At 37.0% G+C, this 20,138-nt stretch overlaps 2 protein-coding genes across 2 annotated transcripts in view; one reads left to right on the top strand and one right to left on the bottom strand.

Moving 5' to 3' along the window:
* Positions 1–2,743: 2,743 nt before the first annotated feature.
* On the top strand, positions 2,744–10,828 carry LOC107715513 (lipoamide acyltransferase component of branched-chain alpha-keto acid dehydrogenase complex, mitochondrial-like). Its single transcript, XM_016521665.1, has 11 exons — positions 2,744–3,028; positions 3,397–3,520; positions 3,660–3,735; positions 4,822–5,003; positions 5,103–5,227; positions 5,331–5,556; positions 7,147–7,313; positions 8,193–8,270; positions 8,383–8,574; positions 8,981–9,052; positions 10,531–10,828. The coding sequence occupies exons 1-11, from the start codon at positions 2,978–2,980 to the stop codon at positions 10,696–10,698; spliced, it is 1,461 nt and encodes a 486-aa protein (XP_016377151.1). The 5' UTR covers positions 2,744–2,977; the 3' UTR covers positions 10,699–10,828.
* A 1,489-nt stretch (positions 10,829–12,317) lies between these two features.
* Positions 12,318–20,138, bottom strand: part of LOC107715512 (xenotropic and polytropic retrovirus receptor 1 homolog) — a 29,065-nt gene continuing 21,244 nt past the window's right edge. The window contains exons 4-15 of the mRNA XM_016521664.1: positions 19,098–19,318; positions 18,565–18,695; positions 18,430–18,532; positions 18,257–18,338; positions 17,859–18,055; positions 17,318–17,497; positions 17,007–17,175; positions 16,709–16,903; positions 16,271–16,431; positions 16,012–16,151; positions 15,359–15,580; positions 12,318–13,845 (exon numbers count right to left, since the gene is read on the bottom strand). Of these exons, the coding sequence (XP_016377150.1) occupies positions 13,791–13,845; positions 15,359–15,580; positions 16,012–16,151; positions 16,271–16,431; positions 16,709–16,903; positions 17,007–17,175; positions 17,318–17,497; positions 17,859–18,055; positions 18,257–18,338; positions 18,430–18,532; positions 18,565–18,695; positions 19,098–19,318 (1,856 nt within the window). The 3' untranslated portion in view covers positions 12,318–13,790. The remainder of the gene's footprint in view (positions 13,846–15,358; positions 15,581–16,011; positions 16,152–16,270; positions 16,432–16,708; positions 16,904–17,006; positions 17,176–17,317; positions 17,498–17,858; positions 18,056–18,256; positions 18,339–18,429; positions 18,533–18,564; positions 18,696–19,097; positions 19,319–20,138) is intronic.

The following is a 20,138-nucleotide window of genomic DNA, read 5'->3' as shown; positions in this document are numbered from 1 at the left end:
GAAATGCACTTCTTTGCAAATATTAAGGATGAGTCGAGAAATGCACCAAAGCGACTGAGAAAAACTGTATCATGCAGACCGACATGTACAAACATACAGTGTGTCCAGTACTTATGATTTAAAGTGGATTGATACAGTACACAGTTGGGTTAGTCCATATTTGACCCAAAGTTGGGTTAAAACAACCCAGCATTTTTTAGAGTGTATAGATAGATAGATAGATAGATTTACCTGAGATGTGTGTTATCCAGGCTGTTGGTGGCACCATGACCGGGCGTCTGCGCTTGAAGCGCCAGTGTCCCCCCCAGGCCGACACATGGGACATGCCTTCATTGAGGTCCGTAAAGGGAGGAAGAGGATATTGCTGATGAAGAATCACGTCCTCCTGTTCTCCCCCATATAAACCAGAGGAACGTTCCTCAAGTCACAGAACAGAAGAAAGAAGCTGCGTTTCTCCAGAACGCCTCGCAGCTCCACCTGCCAAAGAGCTACGAAACACAGGTAAGAGCGGCTCAGGTGACGGCCTCGGGTTACAGCTCAACGGCTCCGGTGCTGGCAGAGGGTTTTGGTTACTCTGAATTCACAAAGAGGTGGGAACGTCACTCCTGAATTCTTGTTCTGATTGGGTTTGCGATATGACCTCTGTGACACATTCATATGGTTCTCGGTCCATCTCTGTTACAATAACGTGGCGTGGGATTTTGAGCACTGCAGCAGTCTGGATTATTCAAGGGTCAGGGCTGTGAGGCAGCGCTAAGGTAACACCTGAGACGAGGACATGCTCAGAGGCCAGAGTCCAAATGGAACAGGGTTTCTAATAACAGGCAAGGTCACCCGCAGCGTTACAAGAGAGCTTATCAGCACTGTAGATATTTGAGAAACGCTGGAGGAGGAGCTCTTCCCCACCGGACATGGATGGAATGAAAAAAGCAGCAAGAAATCTTAAGTGCCGCTTGACATGAATTTCTGTTAATTGAAATAAAGCTGAAGTAAAATAAAATATAAATATTAGATGGCAAAACTGTAAACTTAAAAAACCTGAAATTCAAAAAAGTTAGAAAAATGCTGAACTTACTCAACCTAAAACTGAATTTAAATCAATTAAAGCTAAATATAAATACAAAAACAGCACAACAAAATTACAAACTATTTTCAGAAAAACCGAAAAAAAAGCTAATTTAACAATTTAAAAAGGTAATTACATAAATAATATTAAAATAACACTCCATCAGTTTACATTAGCGTGGTATTTTTCTTCTCACATAATGAAATCATTTAAAATATAATTATTAATAAGTGCAATAAGCTGAGGATAATATACAGTCTTCCTGATTATTATCGCAAAATAAACTCAATAACTGAGTTCTTTTTTTAATAGCTTTTGTGATGTAACCACTGTACATTATCCCTTACATGTTACTGTTTTTTTGTTTATAATATTTATTTCTGAATATCCAACTGCCTTAACTTTTTCCACATAATGTGTCAGATAGTTTTTTTAATAAAATGTGTCATATTATTCTTATACTAAAACATGATGCAAAATCATTATCATACATTCTAATCATCAAATTATTTATCATAAGATTTGATCAGCATTTTAACTGCATAATTAGAAAGTTAGTAAAAATATATATATAAAAAAAAAATGACGAGATAGGTGCTATTAAGTTGTTATAAAAACAATGATGATCTAATAATGATTACATTTTAGTACACTAATTACTTATGTGTCCTTTAGGCAAAATGTCATTGCACAGAAATGCATCGGAGGAGCGATATTAAACGAGTAATGGGTAAAACAATCTTCTAAGCATCCAGACAAACACAGCGCATGAGAGAATATCCTCCTTTACTCATGCACAAACACTGTGTGCTTCATCTCACACAGTCAGACCTCATCATCTATTGTCGTCTTAACCCATTCATTTGAATCAGCCAATTAAGCAGCAGTTTAAAGGTTTTGTGGAAAAGAAGTTCAGGGTCAAGGCCGCTGTGCTAATCTCACCATCAGAGGAATGACTGCTGAACTGTGAGTGACATGGAGACTGAGGTCACGTGACCTCAGCCATGCAATGGAACCAGACCGATGTCTGAAGCAACTGCAATTTATATGATATCAAATTGGTATAAAACAATTCATTTTTAATTATTTCAAACATGACATAAACCCATAAATCCTAATCACTGTGGGTTCCATCATGAATTTCCTGTTTTTTAAAAAAGGATTTTAACCCTTGTGCTTTATTATTGTATTGAATGTGCACTTGTAGTGTACTTCAAATCTTAAAAGTATATTTAAAAAAACTGTACTTGCAAATAATATAATACTAATGAACTAAAAGGCCACTTGTACTTAAAGAGAGTACACTTTTATAACTATGTTTGTTAACACAGGTACGCTTTTAAAATGTGCATTGTAATGTTGTCAAGTTAGTTCGCACAGTATATTCTTTTGAAGTATTCTATTTTAAAGTATGCTAAAGTGTATTTTGTCACAAGAGTCTGTAAACATATTTTACTGACTTTCACGTTTCGTTCTGCAACAGAAAATCTTATGTCGTTAACATTGTAATGACAGCACAAAATATTTTATTGTTAATTTAAAATAATTTTAACATACAGCCAAACCATTTTTACATGCTTCAGAGAACTAAACGCCCATTGGCTGGTCAAGGTAGGCGTGAGCATTACGTCAGCAGAGCGTAACCAAACAAGAGAATTCAAAGATGAGGGATGATCAACTCAACATCACTTCCGGTTCGCGATTACAGGAAGTCATGCTTCAGTTTTTCTCCACGAAAACATTTTCTGTTAAATAATAAGTGGTTGTAGCATTACAGTATGGTTGTTTTTGTATTACAAACTGTTGTTATGTGCTCAGTGAGCTGGTTATTCATATCGCGGGGTTCCAGGATGTTGATATGGAGCGAGAGATCTCCTGCGTTTATCATCTCTGTGAGAGTCTTGGGCAAACATGGCGGCGGTGACGCCAGTGCGGTGTTCTCTGAGAATACTGAGACGTCTGGTGAGTTTATAAACAATGATGCTATCTTTAAAAGGATATCCCATATACAACGCACAGAGTGTCAGAGTTACCTTGTCAAATCTTTTTAGCGAACATGCAAAACTTATTGTATAATAATGAGCTGCTGAGGTGCTCAGTCCAGTCCTCTGTTAAAGTCAGTTAAGTTACTGCATACACTATTCAAACAAAACAGACCTAGTGTCATGAATGTCATGAAATGTTATGCAATTAAAAAAAATAAATTTCTGTGTCTTGTGTATATATATTTTTCACTGATCTCTGGTTGAAAACCTGGGTTTAATGTATTAGTTAAAGCAGTAATTGGCATGAGCAGAGAGTTTGAATGGTCTTGCTTGTGTGCATCACAGCCTCGGGTTGTATCCCATCGCCTCCAGCAGTGTCCCAGGCTCCAGGCTCTTGGACCGACCCCTGTATTTCACATCTCCACACCCCTCACTTCAGTCCACTGGAGAGGCTTCAGATGCAGCCATGGTATGTGCTGCAAGCGTGAAATGTTCAAACAGGCATATTGGCTTGTACAACACATTAGTAGCCCTGATTTTTCTGTGTGTATGTAATTGCTGTCTTAATAAACTGGACTGCTGCAGTATACATGTGTTTGTACTTTCAGTGGCCTCTGGACAGGTGCTGCAGTTCAAACTCTCAGACATTGGAGAGGGCATAATGGAAGTGACTGTAAAAGAGTGGTAAGCTCATGTCATTTGTCTTATAAAATGCTGCAACAGATTTTAAAGGGGTAGTTCACCTGGAATTGAAAATGTTGACATAATTTACTTACCCTTATGTAGGGCTGCACGATTAATCGAATGCGATTTTCATGTGCATTTTGTTAAAAAAGCCGGTTCTGTAATCAGCAGGAAATCATCATCACGTGCTTTCAGATGGAGCAGAATTTACTACACAGAGCCGTAGCTCACTGACAAGTTACGCAAAAAAATCGCAGGCGATTTTATAATTAATGAGGAAAAAAAATTAACTTAAATGATTTTAGCAAATGGCTGCAATATAACAAAGAGTGAAAAATTTAAGGGGGTCTGAATACTTTCCGTACCCACTGTATATACACACATAATAAATATACACAGAACACACACACATATTATGTAAACAAAAACATTTATTTTGGATGCAATTAATCGTTTGACCGCACTAAATATTACATAATATTATAATATAATGACATTTTTGCACATTTTTAAAGTCACAATGAAATGGAAGTAGCAACAGATATTTGTGACATTTTTGTGACGGGTTTATTACTGTTAACTAAAACCATAAACACTTATTTCAGCTAACTGCAAAGACAACATTTCTCTTTTTTTGTTTAGTTTAAAATAACTAAAACATAATAAAAACAGATGAACGTGAGTTTGTGGGGTTGGGTTTAAGCATCTGCATATGTCCAGTTATGACCTTTTTGATTAAACATAAAAAGAGGTACATTAAAAATAAATAAACAAACATGTGGATGAATTGTTTACAGGTCTATATAACGATCTATAACTTATAATGTGAATTTTCATTTCATGCCGACTTAAACACACCAGCATTGTCAGCACTCGCATTTTCATAGCATAAAAAAAATAGTTTCAGTTTTGTTATGGTGTTACAGCTTAAACATTATAGGTGCAAAATATGAGGACTTTTGTCAATTAGCATAGGAATCAGTAAATAGTAGTAAAGGTTTATTTTACTGATTGACCCATATAATATACTGAGTAAATATTCAAAAAAAATGTATTCTGTTGTTTTGCTTCTCTGTCTTTATGCAGGTATGTCAAAGAAGGGGACAGAGTCTCCCAGTTTGACAGCATTTGTGAAGTCCAGAGCGACAAAGCATCTGTCACCATCACGAGCCGTTATGACGGCATCATCCGTAAACTGTATTATGACGTAGATGCTATCGCACATGTTGGTTCACCTCTTGTGGACATCGAAACGGACAAAGCGCTGGGTCAGTCACTGCTGTGGATCGTATTCTTGATACTGACTTTGAAATGTCCTTCCAGTTCTGTCATTGTGTAGTAAAATAGTTTGGTCTGTTGTCCTGCAGAGGGCGCCCCAGAGGAAGATGTGGTAGAGACTCCAGCAATATCCCATGAGCAATCACATCAGGAAATCAAGGGCCAAAAAAGCCAGGCGACACCAGCGGTGCGCCGTCTGGCCATGGAGAACAATGTAATTTTGAATTGCATCAGGCTGTAACCACCTACAACACCCTGTCATTGTGGCTTTATCGTGTTCTTGGTCATTTCTGATCTCTAAATCTGTCCTCTACTAGATTAAACTAAGTGAGGTGGTCGGGACAGGAACAGACGGCCGTATTTTGAAAGAAGACATTATCAATTTCTTAGCCAAGCAGACAGGAGCTATCCTCCCGTATGAAGTCCAGAAAACCCCATCACCCACTGCAGATACCCCACCCAAAGAAAAGACGCCCATCATGGCTCCTCCGGCGATCCCGAGACCCGTCGTCACCTGGAAAGACAGGACAGAGCCTCTGAACAGTGAGTGTTTGTTGTTGTACATGGGTCGTGCATACAATAACTAAAAACACCTCTTCTGTGATTAGCATATTTTTAATTTCTGGATTTAAATTATTTTTTAATATTGAAATTTTATGTGGAGAGGTATTTAAAAAAGACAACCTTATTAAGTAGTTGTCTTTTATTTTTTATCTTTTATTATCTACTATTATTTCTTAAAGGTCATGTGGTGCGACTCCCCCAAAAAATGTAATATTTAAGAATTAACAGTTCATGATTTTCAATACTTTGTAAAATATATAAATTTTTTGAAAATGATAATGTGTACAATTACATATATTTGATGTGAGAAAAATGTTTTTACTGGGTTGCACCATATGACGTTTTCAGAGTCATCAGGTTTTATAAAACCTAATGAAACAAACATGAATACAAAAAGTATCTGTATAAAGGGTAATTCTAAGATAAATATATCGATAACTATATTAGTCTCCACAGCAATGCTCAAATATTTATGTATGCGTTTCAGTTTTGCCATTTGCTGCTTTAAGATATTTAAGACCCGTTCACACCAAGAATGATAACTAATGCTAAATTAGCATTCACAGCAAAGCAAAATAATGCTCAGTTTATATAATTGTGTGCTGCAGTTTTGTTGTCTGCAAATACTCAAACTCTTGAAAGCCATGTGTATTCTGATTGGCTGTCAATGTTTTTATTGTTCATCAAACAGAAAAAATCATTCTGAAAGTGATTCCAGTGTTGTCGTTTCTCTGTGTTGTTATTGTCATAATTGTGGTGTTGATGTCACTATTCTCACAGAATTAGAATGAATATTAAAACTTTATAGTTATCGTCCTTGGTGCAATGGGCCTTAAGAACTTGCTGCATGTTTCTAACTCAACTTTAAAAAGATATCCCCCTTTTTTAAATGGTGACTAGGGCTGTCAAAATGATAAAAAACTAAATTAAAATTTTCTACTTAAATATTATCAAAATTCGAATTATATTCGAATTTAAAAGGCATAATTTCAGTTAGGGGAAAAAAAGCTTTTGGCTTCTCTCCTGAGGCCACAAGAGGGCGCATCGCGCAAAATATTATGCACGTTTCTTCCAAGCGTAATAAAATAACAGGGCTGTCTTTGAAAAAAAAAAAGTGCATAATGTTTAAAATAATGTTTATAAACCATATATAATTAATAAAGTTGCTTAAACAATTAGAAAAAAAAACAGCACCATGCATGTATGTATAGTTTAATACAAAGGACCGAAAACCAATCACAAAGAGTAGGCTACTTTCTTTATTTAAAAACATGAGATACAGTGGGATGGGAAAAACCCATCGTCTTTAGACATGTTTTTTTAAAAGTTGAACTTGCATTAATTTTACATGGCTTTCTAAACATGCCGCTCTCTTGTGCCAGACGCGAGTGCAATGATAGATGTCCCTCTAGAAAATGTGATAAATATGCAATGTGGATTTTTATTTTTAATTCGACGAATATTCGAAATTCGAAAAAAAATTTTGACAGCCCTAATGGTGACACTCTTATTTGTCATTGATTCACATGTTCTTGATTGGCTGTCTCTCCCATATGGTCATGAACGTAGGTTTCCAGAAGGCCATGGTGAAGAGCATGACTGCTGCTCTGAAGATTCCTCACTTCGGTTACTGTGAGGAGGTCGACCTGACGCAGCTAGTGCGGTTACGCTCCGAGCTGAAGGACCTGGCGGAGTCTCGCGGTGTCAAACTCAGCTACATGCCTTTCTTTATCAAGGTGCTCTCCTGTTACCTTCCACCACTGCCACCTGCTTCTATTCAGACACATTAAACATTCAAGGACCATCACGCTATCAGATCAAATACTTCAAACGTCTTTTTAAATCTAAATAAAAAAAAATAAATGAGTAAAATGAAATTAAAATAATTTTAAATATGCATTTTTGTAATTAAACTAAAACTACTGTATATATATATACACACACATACATATATGAGTTTATTTGCAAAAACGGATAACGGAATCATGTTTTTTATTGTGTTATCATATTTTTGTGTTTTATTGTGTTGGTTAGCTGTATTTTTAGATATTATTATTTAATCAAAACAACCCAACTGCAGTTTGATTGATATTAATTGGAATGCAGGATAAAAAAAACATGATTTTTGAACAGTTTTAAAAACAGAATGGCTCTTCTATTTAAAATAAAATATTTCCATGAAAGGCAGGAAATGTCAGAGAGGGAGAGAGAGATTAAATGTGTACACTTGCTTTAACTATGTGAATATTAAAGGGATAGTTAACCCAAAAATGATAAGTTCACCCTCAAGTTGTTCCAAACCTGTTTGGAGTTTGTTTCTTCTGCTGAAGAAGATATTTTGAAGAATGTGGGTAACCAAACAGTTTCTGGTACCCATCGACTTCCATAGTGTTTTTTTCAAACATACCATGGGAGTTAATGGGGACCAGTGACCAACATTCTTCAAAATTTCTTCTTTTACGTTCAACAGAAGTAAGAAACTCGTACAGGTTTGGACCAACCTGAGGGTGAGTAAATGATGACACCGTTTTCTTTTTTTGGTGAACTATTCCTTTAACTCCAGGTGTTTGCGGTCAGATTATAATTATAGCTTGTATTTTTACTGTTTTGTTCAGGCCACGTCACTCGGGCTCTTGCAGTTTCCTGCTCTCAATGCCTTTGTGGATGAAGGCTGCCAGAACATCACATTCAAGGCAAGGCAAGCCCCAAAACACTTCAGTCACATCACAGCCTTTCATTTTGAGGCCACGGTTTGCTTAAAAGTCCTAAACAGCCCAATATGAGTAACATTTTCATTGTTGTCAGGCGTCTCATAACATCGGCTTGGCGATGGACACTGCTCAGGGCCTCCTGGTGCCCAATGTGAAGAGCGTTCAGGCCCTCAGTGTTTTTGACATTGCTGTGGAGCTAAACCGTCTGCAGGCTCTGGGTTCAGCCGGACAGCTGGGCACCGCTGACCTCACTGGAGGAACTTTCACACTCTCCAACATCGGCTCGGTGAGACTCCACCCGCCTGGTTTTAGACTTTGGATGCAGATTCCCAAGTGTGCAGTTTTTACAGCTCTAGTGCCACCAAATTGAATTGCAACAATAACTGTGACTAAACAGGTTTCTGAAAAAAATTCATAACGTCATTCGATGCTCGAACAGATTGCAGTTCTTTTTTTACGCCGCTAGTGGTGCATAAATGACACGCTGTATTTGGTCTGGAACGCTGTATCACCTTGTTTTGGGCCTCATGATCATTATGCTGTCATTTTTGAAGGTTATATATGAGTCCAAGAGCTTCTTTTATAAGCTAAGCACTCAAACAACAGCAGGCTTTCAATGGGCTTCTATTTGCTGTCTAGCGATGATCAGATCTCTCATCATAAGGGAATTAAAACAGTGGTTTTTTGTTTAGATTGGAGGGACGTATGCCAAGCCGGTGATTCTGCCTCCGGAGGTGGCCATCGGAGCTTTGGGAAAGATCCAGGTGAACCGCTTGTTTTCTTCACCATTTAATAAAAAATGTATTTGTATTTAAGGAGGTGATTTATATTGAATTATTGGATCTACGATAAATAAGTTGATTTTATGTATTCTTTAGTGTAGACTGTAATTATAATAACGCATATATGCCCAGCATATCAACAGTATCTTAAAGAGTAAGTGAAATACTCACTTTTTGTCCCATCTATTTATTAAAAAATACATTAAAATGGAGCTCATACATACTGTAATTCTAACATATGTCTTTATGAGCATATTTTCAGAACAATTTTTTTTTTTTGGACTGGGCATAAACTCGTAAAAAACTCAAATAAAGGGTGATGCAACTGTGCTGATGTAATGAAAAAAAGTTTTGCATAATCTATATAATAAATTATATAATTATTATTATTTTATTCTTTAAATTACAATGTGGCTTTGCAGCATTTTAATATTATAATTTTTTCCACTAAATTAAAGTCATGTGATGCAACCATCATGCATAAATGAACACACAAACAGAAAATATCAGCATTGACTTTAAGGTCAAAAAGTCTCTTAAAATATCAGATAATTTGATCTAAAATGGAGCTCATACATACTGTAATTCTAACATACGTCTTTATGAGCATATTTTCAGAACAATTTTTTTTTTTTGGACTGGGCATAAACTCGTAAAAAACTCAAATAAAGGGTGATGCAACTGTGCTGATGTAATGAAAAAAAGTTTTGCATAATCTATATAATAAATTATATAATTATTATTATTTTATTCTTTAAATTACAATGTGGCTTTGCAGCATTTTAATATTATAATTTTTTCCACTAAATTAAAGTCATGTGATGCAACCATCATGCATAAATGAACACACAAACAGAAAATGATATCAGCATTGACTTTAAGGTCAAAAAGTCTCTTAAAATATCAGATAATTTGATATTTTTATGACAAGGTGAAATTAGCTCAGGTTGTAAAATGTCATGTGGTGCGACTCCCTAAAAACACTACTGATAAATGCATTTTTAAATACTTTTTTTTTTTTACTACAATATGTACACTACCATGTATTTTAAGGTTTTATTAAAATATGTAATTACTTTTTACTTCATGGTTACACCACATGACATTTTAGAATCATTAAATTGCCACATCTCTTGTAATAGTGTAAAAGTTTATCAGAATTGTATGAAACCAACATAAATACAGTTCATGAGTTTAAGAACTTAAAAAAAAAAAAATTCACCTTTTTCTTAACCATTGTTTAACAAATTTCAGTAGGATTTCATTAGGACTCCATGTGGTTGTGAAAGTTTTTATCAACAGCAAGCAGCTTGTTTTGAAAGTGACTTCTGTGAGCTGCGCTTCATACATCGCTACACTCTTGACCGTAAACAATGGACCTTTTTTGCCTGCAGATTTTCACAGAAATTTTGCTCATTCCACACCTTTAAGCTAAAAGCCGTTTCTCTGCTTTATCGCAGGTGCTGCCCAGGTTTAACTCCTGTGACGAGGTAGTGAAGGCATACATCATGAACGTCAGCTGGTCTGCCGATCATCGCGTCATTGACGGCGCCACCATGTCCCGCTTCTCCAACCTGTGGCGCTCTTACCTGGAGAACCCAGCTTCCATGGTCCTGGACCTCAAATGAACACGGCTCTGGAAATCAGATCTCGCTGTCTGTTACTTCCTGGAGTGTCTTTAGGTTACTCGTAACGGCAAAACAGTGTCGTGTCTATCACGTGAACACTCACGTTTCTGCTTTCACATTCATCTGTGAGAACTTTAAGTTCTTTCTCTAGTTGCCTTAATTCAGATTAAAGACTGTTACTGTAACCTGACATCGCAAAACACTCATCGTATGTTATTGAAAATGCTTTGAAGCAGCAGGCGCTGCGCATTTCAATTTTTTGTCTTGCTGTGCATCATGCATGATCTGAAATCACCTGTAGGTTTTCTGATGCCTTGTTTATAGAGGACGGAGGCTGACACTGACTGGCTCTTGGACACATCTGTACTGTAGCATCTCATTGTCTGCTGACTTTCTCTGAGACTTCATTCACACAAGCCTCTGTTGAGCTGACAGACAGCCACTTCATCTAAAACCACTTGTGTGCCAATGTGTCTGGATGTCATTGTGAAGGACCATCATTTAACTGTTAAAAGAACAAATGGACCACACATGTATAGATAACTAAAATGTGAGGAGAATAAAGGTTTTAAGGCAAGCTGTATTGCTTTTTGCATCATAACATTCATTAAATACTGAAAGACACAATTGCTTAATGATGAACAGATTTAATTTAGGCTTTGAGGCTTAAGATCTTGACACTCAAACAATTACATGATGTGAGAACAGACATGTTTAAGCTTCCGTTTACTATATGTGATCAAAGTTAATACATAAATAAAAGCTTAAACGAAAACGGTTTATCATGTAAAGCGAACATGTCTTTTCAGAAGGCTTGGATTAAGTATGGATTAGTTTTATGATCTCTTCATGAAGTTTTTGAAGCTTCAAAGTTTTGGTGGAATAGACTTTCAATGGAGAGACATCTTGGTCACACTTTATATTAGGTGGTCTTAAGCACTAGGTACTAACATTAAATACCTAACAAGACTGGATTTTCTGGGAAACTACATGCAAGAGAGGTATGGTTAGGTTTAGGAGTAGGATTAGGGTTATAGGGGTTAGTGTGTTGGGTTACAGTTCGGGGTACACTTAACAGTGTAATTACAACTCAAGTACTTTAAATGTAATTAAAATGGACCAAGTATGTACATAAGTATACTGTAACCAATGGTTAAATACATAGTAGTTACAAAGATAGTTCAACCAAAAATGAAAATTGTCATTTACTTACCCTCAAGTTGTTTCTTCTGCTGAACACAAAAGATGATATTTTGAAGAATGTAGGTAACCAAACTAATGGTTGACCATTATTGTTTGTTTTTTTTGACAGCCGATGCCGATATCTTACAGAGCAGAGTGGCCAGTGGCCGATATAAAGCCTAGACAGATAGATAGATAGATAGATAGATAGGTCAGACATATTTATACTTTAGATGACAACTTCTTGATTCTGTAATTCTATTACAGTATAGCAGCATAGTTTGAAATCACGAGTTTGAAGTTTCTTGATCATGCGTCTCGAGTGAAGCTGTGGAGTACACGATCTTGTCTATTTTTCTGATTTAGAAATATAAATCTTAAATGCCAGTCAAAAATGAGTACAAATGCCATGAGAAAACATCAACAGAGAAACCTTGTTTTTTGTATTTTTGGTCCAAGCATTTACTTGGGACAGTAGTACATGACATAGTATGAGAGGTGTAGCCGGTGAGTCTTTTGGGTATTACATGAATGTGCGACTGCAGTACCTCCTGTCTTACATCCATCTCATTCACAGACAGCTAGGCTTTCAGAGGTACAAATACAGATTTTTGATTGGAATGGATTATAAACCATCATATGAGAATAACCTGGGCATAATCGTTCAGAAACCCATCCTTACATAATTTATCACACCAAATTGAATGTGATGACTTATGCAACAAGTTTTACGAATGATTCACACAGAAACTCATTGTGCTCCTGTGTCAGCCAAAGATTCAGCTGAAAAGAAAAGGGAGGTGTCGTTTCTCCCACAACCTCTGAAACCCCTCAGGTGGTCTAAGAATTAGTCAAACTCTGGAAGACACTGGCTGAAAATTAAACATAAAAACAAGATCGCAGACATGGAATGCTACTTCAGTGGAATGTGATTGCTGAATAAGATTTGTGTGTTTAACAAGCTTTAAGATACAACAAAACGGGGTTTCAGGATGATCATATGTAGGAAGCAAAATGACAGCTAAGGAGAATTTCTCAAGGAATGCTTCTGATATTTGGCTTGCTCTTAACATGAGCCTGACACTTCTAAAGCTAAGGGCGTTTTTCTCTCATTCTGTGTCTACAATGCAGCACCTCTTCAACCTGTATTGACTTTAAGACATGTGAAACAAACATAAGCAGACACTCTCATTTGGCATTTTAGAGCAGGTAACTACATTGGTGGTTTGTGTTTAAACCAACTGGCAAAGTATTTCAATAAATATGAATCAAATCAGTTTTTTTCTTCAGAGCCACCTGAGGGTCAGTCAAAAGCATGCAGAGGTCCTGGGTTAAAGGTCCAAGGTAAATCCTTACTATATTTAAAAGATTTCCTTTAAAGCAACGTTCAAGGCATCTTTCCTTCACATAAATAACAATGTGCATTGAAAAAAAAAAAAAAAAAAGTATAAATTGTAATTGTCATGAATGAGGGTAAACCAGTCCATATGTCTGCTACATGAATGTCTTCATACCCTCATCATAAAAGTCTTTAAAGACAGTATCCAAACCGATTGATTGATCACGACTGCTGTGATGACGTGTCCATAGTTTATATGAGCGTGGTCCCATCAAGCGGTTTGTGAACTGACGTATACATACACCGTCCATTGAATTCAATTTTTGTTTCTTCCACATACTGGATCTTCACAAAAATGTTCAAGGCAGTAACGAAGGAATCATAAACAGTACAGTAACTAAGAAGTGGCTGCTCCTGTTGCGTGTGTGAATCAGTGAGGTCTCGGTGTGAAATGTGTGTGTGTAGTCAGGCAGCTTTGTGATGGATTGATTGGATAGCTTTTGAAGTCGAGGCTCACTGAGGTCTATGGTCCTGTAAAAAACAATTTCTCAAGCCACTGTGGACGCAAGGGTCAGGTGTCGTCATCGGTGTCCTCTATCAGGACTTTGGTGTCTCGGACCTTCGACCTGAAAATAAAAAAAGAAAAGAAATTGTTGAGTTTCATCAAACTCAATGAAATCTCATGAGGACATTTGTATGATGGCGCTTGGAGGCTTACAGGGCACTTTCCACAAACAGGGCCCCTGATGTCTTGTTACTTTTTAATAAAGGCATAAACCCTTGATTAAAAATGGTCTTTTTAATAAAGAGAGAACTACTACACTATTAAATCTTGTTTAAATTGAATATAAAAAAACCTTTACCTTAACTCATGTACGTCAACACACCAAAATGTGATTATTTTCTCAACAATTCAACCTCATTTTCAAAGTTGTTTCAAGAAAGACTATTTTTTTCCTCAAGTTAAGCAAAATACACATTTACTGTATCAATAACAACAAACCAACATTTGGCCGGAAACTGCTTGACACCTATTTTTTATGGCTAAATCTGTAACCCTGTCGCTCATTCTAAAGTTAGCCATTTAAATTTTTTTAACAGAAAATGTTCATTGCTTCAAAATTGAAATAAATAAAAAAAATATATATATTTTTTCGGATGGTTAAGTGGACCATTTTTTGCAAACAAAACAAAAAATACATTTACAATAATTTTTTTTTGTGGTTTCAAGACCTATTTTTTACCCTCTCTATGGAAAATGCCACTAGAACTGCTGAGGTCTTTGTAAAAAAAAAACTAGGACTTTGCTAGTGCCACTAATATTTATTAGCATTTCTAGAGGAAATTGCAAGGATAATAAGCTTTTTGAGCTTGTATTTAAACCAGTGGTTCTCAAACGGGGCTGGGGCCCATTAAGGGGCCTCTGCAAACTTTCAAGGGGCCTCAAGATAACTTAAAATTATTTAAATGAGACAAAACAAGCATTAAAATGATCTAAAACAACTAAAACTCCTGGCTAATAAAATAATCTTTTAATTCACCCCTTCAACATTTTTTAGTGTTTTCCCACTGTAAAAACCACTTCCACTTGGAAAAAACAGGATATATGAGGTAGCTTAATTTAAACGTATGATTTCCGCAAAAGTCATGTCTAGTTTGATTTAATTTGTTGATTTTGATTGCTTCCATTGTCCTCATTTGTAAGTCGCTTTGGATAAAAGCGTCTGCTAAATGACTAAATGTAAATTTAAATGTAGTAATAAACGTTTAAACTCCATAGGCATTTTTATAAGGAATATACATTTTCCAGTCAGCTCTAAAACTTTTTATCAAATAGAAATGAGTAAAAATATTTTTAAAAATCCTTAATTCTTATCCAGTACATCAAAAGTAACTGGAAAAGCCAGGTGAATTCATTGGTTAAAAAGACTAGGATTCCTAAAAACCATTTCCTAAAACGTCTGGACTCCTGGAAATGGAAATGTAACGGAAACTAGGCATGTCGGCCGTTGAATATTGTTGTGGACAAATGGGGGGATTCAACAAGATTGAGAACCACTAATTTAAATCAATCTTGCTGAACAAATCTCATTCTTATGTATTCTATGTCTGGATTTGTGTCTGTGAGGCTGAGCGTACTGGGAGGAGAGGCGTGGTCTTCTCAAGGACATGCTGTAGCTTCTCTTCCAGTTCTTCTTTCCCTGTCTGTTCCTGACACCATCCTCCTGGTCCATCATCTGCTCCAGCAGCGTCTGGTCATCAGCATTTAGAGGCGCTACTGAGATGTCCCGCACAGCTCTGAACTCACCACAGTTATTCAGATGCTCGTTTTCCAGACGGAAGAAGTTCCAAACAAAGCGCCTAAAACAGACAACAGATTATACGGATGGGTTACTTTACTGTGTCCTGCTGAAAATTCATATGCAATTACTTCGAGCAGACATTGATGGGGATGGAGGCATGATAAATAAAAACAGTGAATAAATAGATTAAGTCATGTTTTCTGACTGGTCAATAAAGTACTCCTGTAATGCTAAAATAGAAAACAGCTGACATGAAAAACCTGTCCATCATTTCAAAAAGGTCACTGCAGAGGATCCACTGGTGAGCAAGTGATGTAATGCTAAATTTTTCCAAATTTCTACCTAAGAAACACACTCATACATCTTGGGTGGCTTAAGTGTGAGTAAATTTTCAACATATTATAATTGTTTGGGAAAACCATTCTTTTCACCACAGGTTGTGGGTAGAAATGGTTGTATGAATGTATGGATATATGCTGATGTGTTTACCTGAAGACCTCCAGTGGTGCAAGGACAGTTGCTAAAATATCAGAAATGATTGGGAATGTAGTCACAACCCCAAGAGAAAGTGGAATGGTCCATGCAAAGCGTAAGATCACATCTTCTATTATGGCACAGAAGTAGTAAGCCTGTTCGAAGAGAGCACACAAATCAACACAATGACAGTGTAAATGCCGTGAAATGGACTATTCTTTTAAAAAATATTGTAATGGTAAAACATGAAAACCAACAGTGTATGTATTCTTACTTTCTGTGGATATACAATCTCCTCTCTGAGGAGGGTGTTCTCCCCTGCATTACGGTCAAAAAGACCCCAATCCATCTTCAGGTCCCACAATAAGGTGTAGCATGAGTTAATGATATTGCAGGCAATTAGCAGGTAAAGGAAGACCTGACCTTCTGGAAGAGCTAATGATAACAGAGAGGAAGTGACATAAGAGAACATTAGAGATAATTGAAAAAACAGGACTGTAAGCATAGCTGCATGGTGTTCCTCAAGGTTCGGTGTGTGGTCCGCTTTTACTTTGTAAACAACATCATCAACCACATTATACCTGACAAAGAATGTCTTTTAGACTTGTTTTGAATGGAAACAAAAAATGTCATGTTGGGTAAACAAAGAATTTCAAACAGTATCCAAAGCATCTGATGTTTAGTTAAAGAATGTAACAGCTCATGTACTTACTTTCATGCGTCTTATAGAGTGCAGAAAAGATGACCACAAAGAAGGTAGTGGAGTATTTGCCAGCATTGGCCAGGTGAGGGAAGGCACGCTTTGTGTCCCGATAACGTCTCAGACACTGCACAAACCGGAACCAGGCAGGCAAACACTGGATTACAGCTCGTACTCCATATGAATACGAGTGACATATCCCTCCACCTGATTTTGAAAAAAACAAAAAAAAAAACATCAACCTGTCATCAATAACTGCCCCATAAAAACCATTTTAAATCTGCAAAGACAATAATGTGCATCTGGATACCCTCTTTAATCCACAGCTCCCCCTCAGATTTGGACCAGTTCAATTCCATGCTGTAGAAGCAGATCATGTACTCCAGGTCCATCAGAACCACAACTAGAGAGTTGAGCTGGTCAGCCAGCCAGAAATCAGCAAACCCCACTCTGTGAAATGGCGCTGTGACCACTCGAAACTATGAAAAGAAAAAGGTGGACAATAAAGCAGGAGAAAAGAGGAGATGACTAACTTAATCAACGACATTCAAATGAAATATTAATGTCTCATAAAAGTGTGATAAATGCTCTTGTGTGTTATGAAATTCTCCTGGCTCTTACCAGTAATTTGAGTAGCCAGAAGCGAGATTTGTAGTAGCACGTTTTGAAAGGGTTGATAAGGAAGAAGAAGAAGAACCCATAGAGAGCTAGAGGGTTCGCTTGTATAGGGATCATTGTGTAATTAGCGAAGAGGCAGGACAGAATACTAACACACCAAAGAACTCCAAGGAATCCAGCAATCTGCACAAAAACAGAGAGAAATACATGTATAAATCTGGTTCTTTTTATTTTACATTGTTTTTAGCCTGGCAGGAAATTTGACAGGAGCTCTGCACTGCTAAATCTCTAAATGTATAAAGTAGCTGTCAAAATAAAGAGGGATCTGTGATTATTTTAAACACTCGTACAGCTGTTCTTTTTTCAAAAACTTAAAAAAAAAATCTGTAAATTCAAAAAGTCAAATGGAATCAAGGACTAAAAATGAAGCAACAGTATTATATTTAACCATCTCTTGCAGTTGTGAAATTACCTTTTATGGAATTAAAATAAAAAGTAACATTCATTTTATTCTTCAGAACCTCAGTCACAGATTTCTAATTACCTCAAAGAGATGCTGGTGGGACAGGTTATTGCGGGGGTTGAGCTCAAATATTAAGACATGGTTAACTCCAGCCTGCCTCCATCCATACGTGTTGATGCCCAATAAAAAAAGGAACTCGATGAGCAGGAAACCACCCCGATAAATTCTCACTAGGGGCCAAACATTCTTCTCCTCTCTGCTAACAAGTTTAACCACACCTGCAGTTGTGCAAAACATATAATTGTCAAAATAACCAAATCCTTAATAAAGATTCTGATCGCAGGGTTACATTAACGTTGTTATATATCTTTGATTTGGTAAATGAACTTTAGAGACAGGCGAAATATTAGACCTTATAAAGTAACTAAAAGCTTCATTAAAATAGCAGTTTTCGAAAAGGCATATGAGAGGTTATATACCTGTGATGATGACTGTGACTGTTAAAGCAACAAAGACACCACAGTAGAGTCCTACTCTAAAAGTGGTCCATGCTGGTGCAGGCTAAGACAAAGAGCACAGGATGGTGAGATGTTCATGTCCTTTAAACAGTACAAATGAAAGGTGTTTTAGTAAAAGTCACAGAGTGTCCTACTTGTGCTGCTCCCAATGGGGGCACTCGGAGCCTCTTCATGGCTTTCTGTCGGTCTCCTCCTTCCAACTCTGTGGTAACAAGGGCCTGGGGATTTGAGAACATACTGTCAGAATAACTAACCACTGTGCTGGTTGCTGAGTGATCTTCTTACAGGTGTAAAAAGGAGCCACTTCAACATGGGCCACACGCCAATCAGCGCCACGTTCGGTCTCAAACATCTTGTCATGTTTCTTTAAAATCTTCCGAAAGCCAGTGAAGTTTAGGTTCTGACAGAGAGAAAGCATTTACACTTTAAATGAGTTTGATCTCAAAGAATAGCCAATCGGAAATGAATTTAAAAAAAACTGTTTGATTTTAGCTGGATCATACTCAAATGGGAATTACTGAAAAAGCAACAACCGAGGGAATAAGAAAGTTATCATGTGCACATGTCCAATCCATCAAATGTCATGACAATTCTCAATATTCACAATTTTGAACACTTTTTAAAACATCTAAAGCTACATTCAGACTGGAGGCAAAAGTGGCCCAAATCAATTAAAAAACAAACAAACAAACCAAAAAACAACGTGAACAGCCAATCCAAAAAATCAGATGTGATAATCGATCAGAACTGAGCACTAAGGCTTGTAAACCATAGCCTAATAGTGTTTTGCATACTTTCAGACCTGGTAGTTCTGCAGCAGGATGAGGCTGAGGTAGAACTCGCTAAAGGCCAGCTGCAGGTCTTTAATATTGCGATGTTTACAGCGCTCCTGCTGTGACAGGTGGAAGACAGTGCGACGGCGGCGCAGACCCGTGGCTCGACTGCTCTCTCGCTGCGCATCCAGAGAAGACTGCAGCTCATTCTGCAGCGTGGCGAATCGCCGCTGTGCTTCTGCAAGCTTCTCTGCGTCACGAAAGAATGGAAACATCATCAGTATGTGATGCAGCTGGAAAGATGGAATGCATATTTCTGGTCTAATTGTGAATGTCATGTCATGTCCAGGGCTCTGTATAAATAAACTTTATATATCTGTTACCTGGTCTAACAAGCACAAACTGTGATAATATTGAATTTGATGAGCAATAAAGACTGAAACCTGCACACAGATTAAATATTTCTCCTGCACACAGCGTGACCAGTAATGTCTAATTTGTCAACAAATCACTTGTTACATAGACTGACATTTACTGAATGAAAAAAGTTATATTACAAAGCTTTCTGTAACAGTCTGAGTGACCAGCCCACAAAACCAATTCCAATTTATGGGATCATACAACTCTCTCATTCGGCACGAATCCAAATGTTTCCATGGCCACAATGCAAAACCTGACTGCTAACTATTTTTCTATTTTGTAAACAAAGCCTTGTCCTTTACTCATGTCCAAATATTCATGTCAAAAAACATTCATATGTGCAAAAATGTTTTGCTGTACCACTGCGGTGGTGTGGTTATCAGGCTAACCCACAAAGCCATATTTTATGTTAACTTTAAAAAAAGAATCATAATTGATTAAGAATATGAATAATCTCTGAGCCATTGGTTAGACAATAAACAAGTGGTCATGGGCCAAATGAGAGTAAGAGAACTGTGTGAGTGAGAGAAAGAGAAAGCAGGTGGTTATTTATTGGGATATAAAAAAAATAACAGCAGTCCTGGTTTAATGCCAGTCCTGGCTTTGGCTGTCACTAAATACTAAAGCAGACAGAAACTGTGAGCTTCACA

The sequence above is a fragment of the Sinocyclocheilus rhinocerous genome, unplaced genomic scaffold (genome assembly GCF_001515625.1).
Source record: "Sinocyclocheilus rhinocerous isolate Xijiao unplaced genomic scaffold, SAMN03320098_v1.1 scaffold510, whole genome shotgun sequence".
Taxonomy (NCBI): Eukaryota; Metazoa; Chordata; class Actinopteri; order Cypriniformes; family Cyprinidae; genus Sinocyclocheilus; species Sinocyclocheilus rhinocerous.
This window is presented reverse-complemented; position numbering and strand designations above follow the sequence as displayed.

Coding starts and splice junctions, on each gene's coding strand:
- LOC107715513 (XM_016521665.1), top strand. CDS start 2,978: ATGGCGGCGGTGACGCCAGTGCGGTGTTCTCTGAGAATACTGAGACGT. Junction 8,271..8,382: donor GCCAGAACATCACATTCAAG/GCAAGGCAAGCC, acceptor CATTGTTGTCAG/GCGTCTCATAACATCGGCTT. Junction 8,575..8,980: donor CACTCTCCAACATCGGCTCG/GTGAGACTCCAC, acceptor TTTTTTGTTTAG/ATTGGAGGGACGTATGCCAA.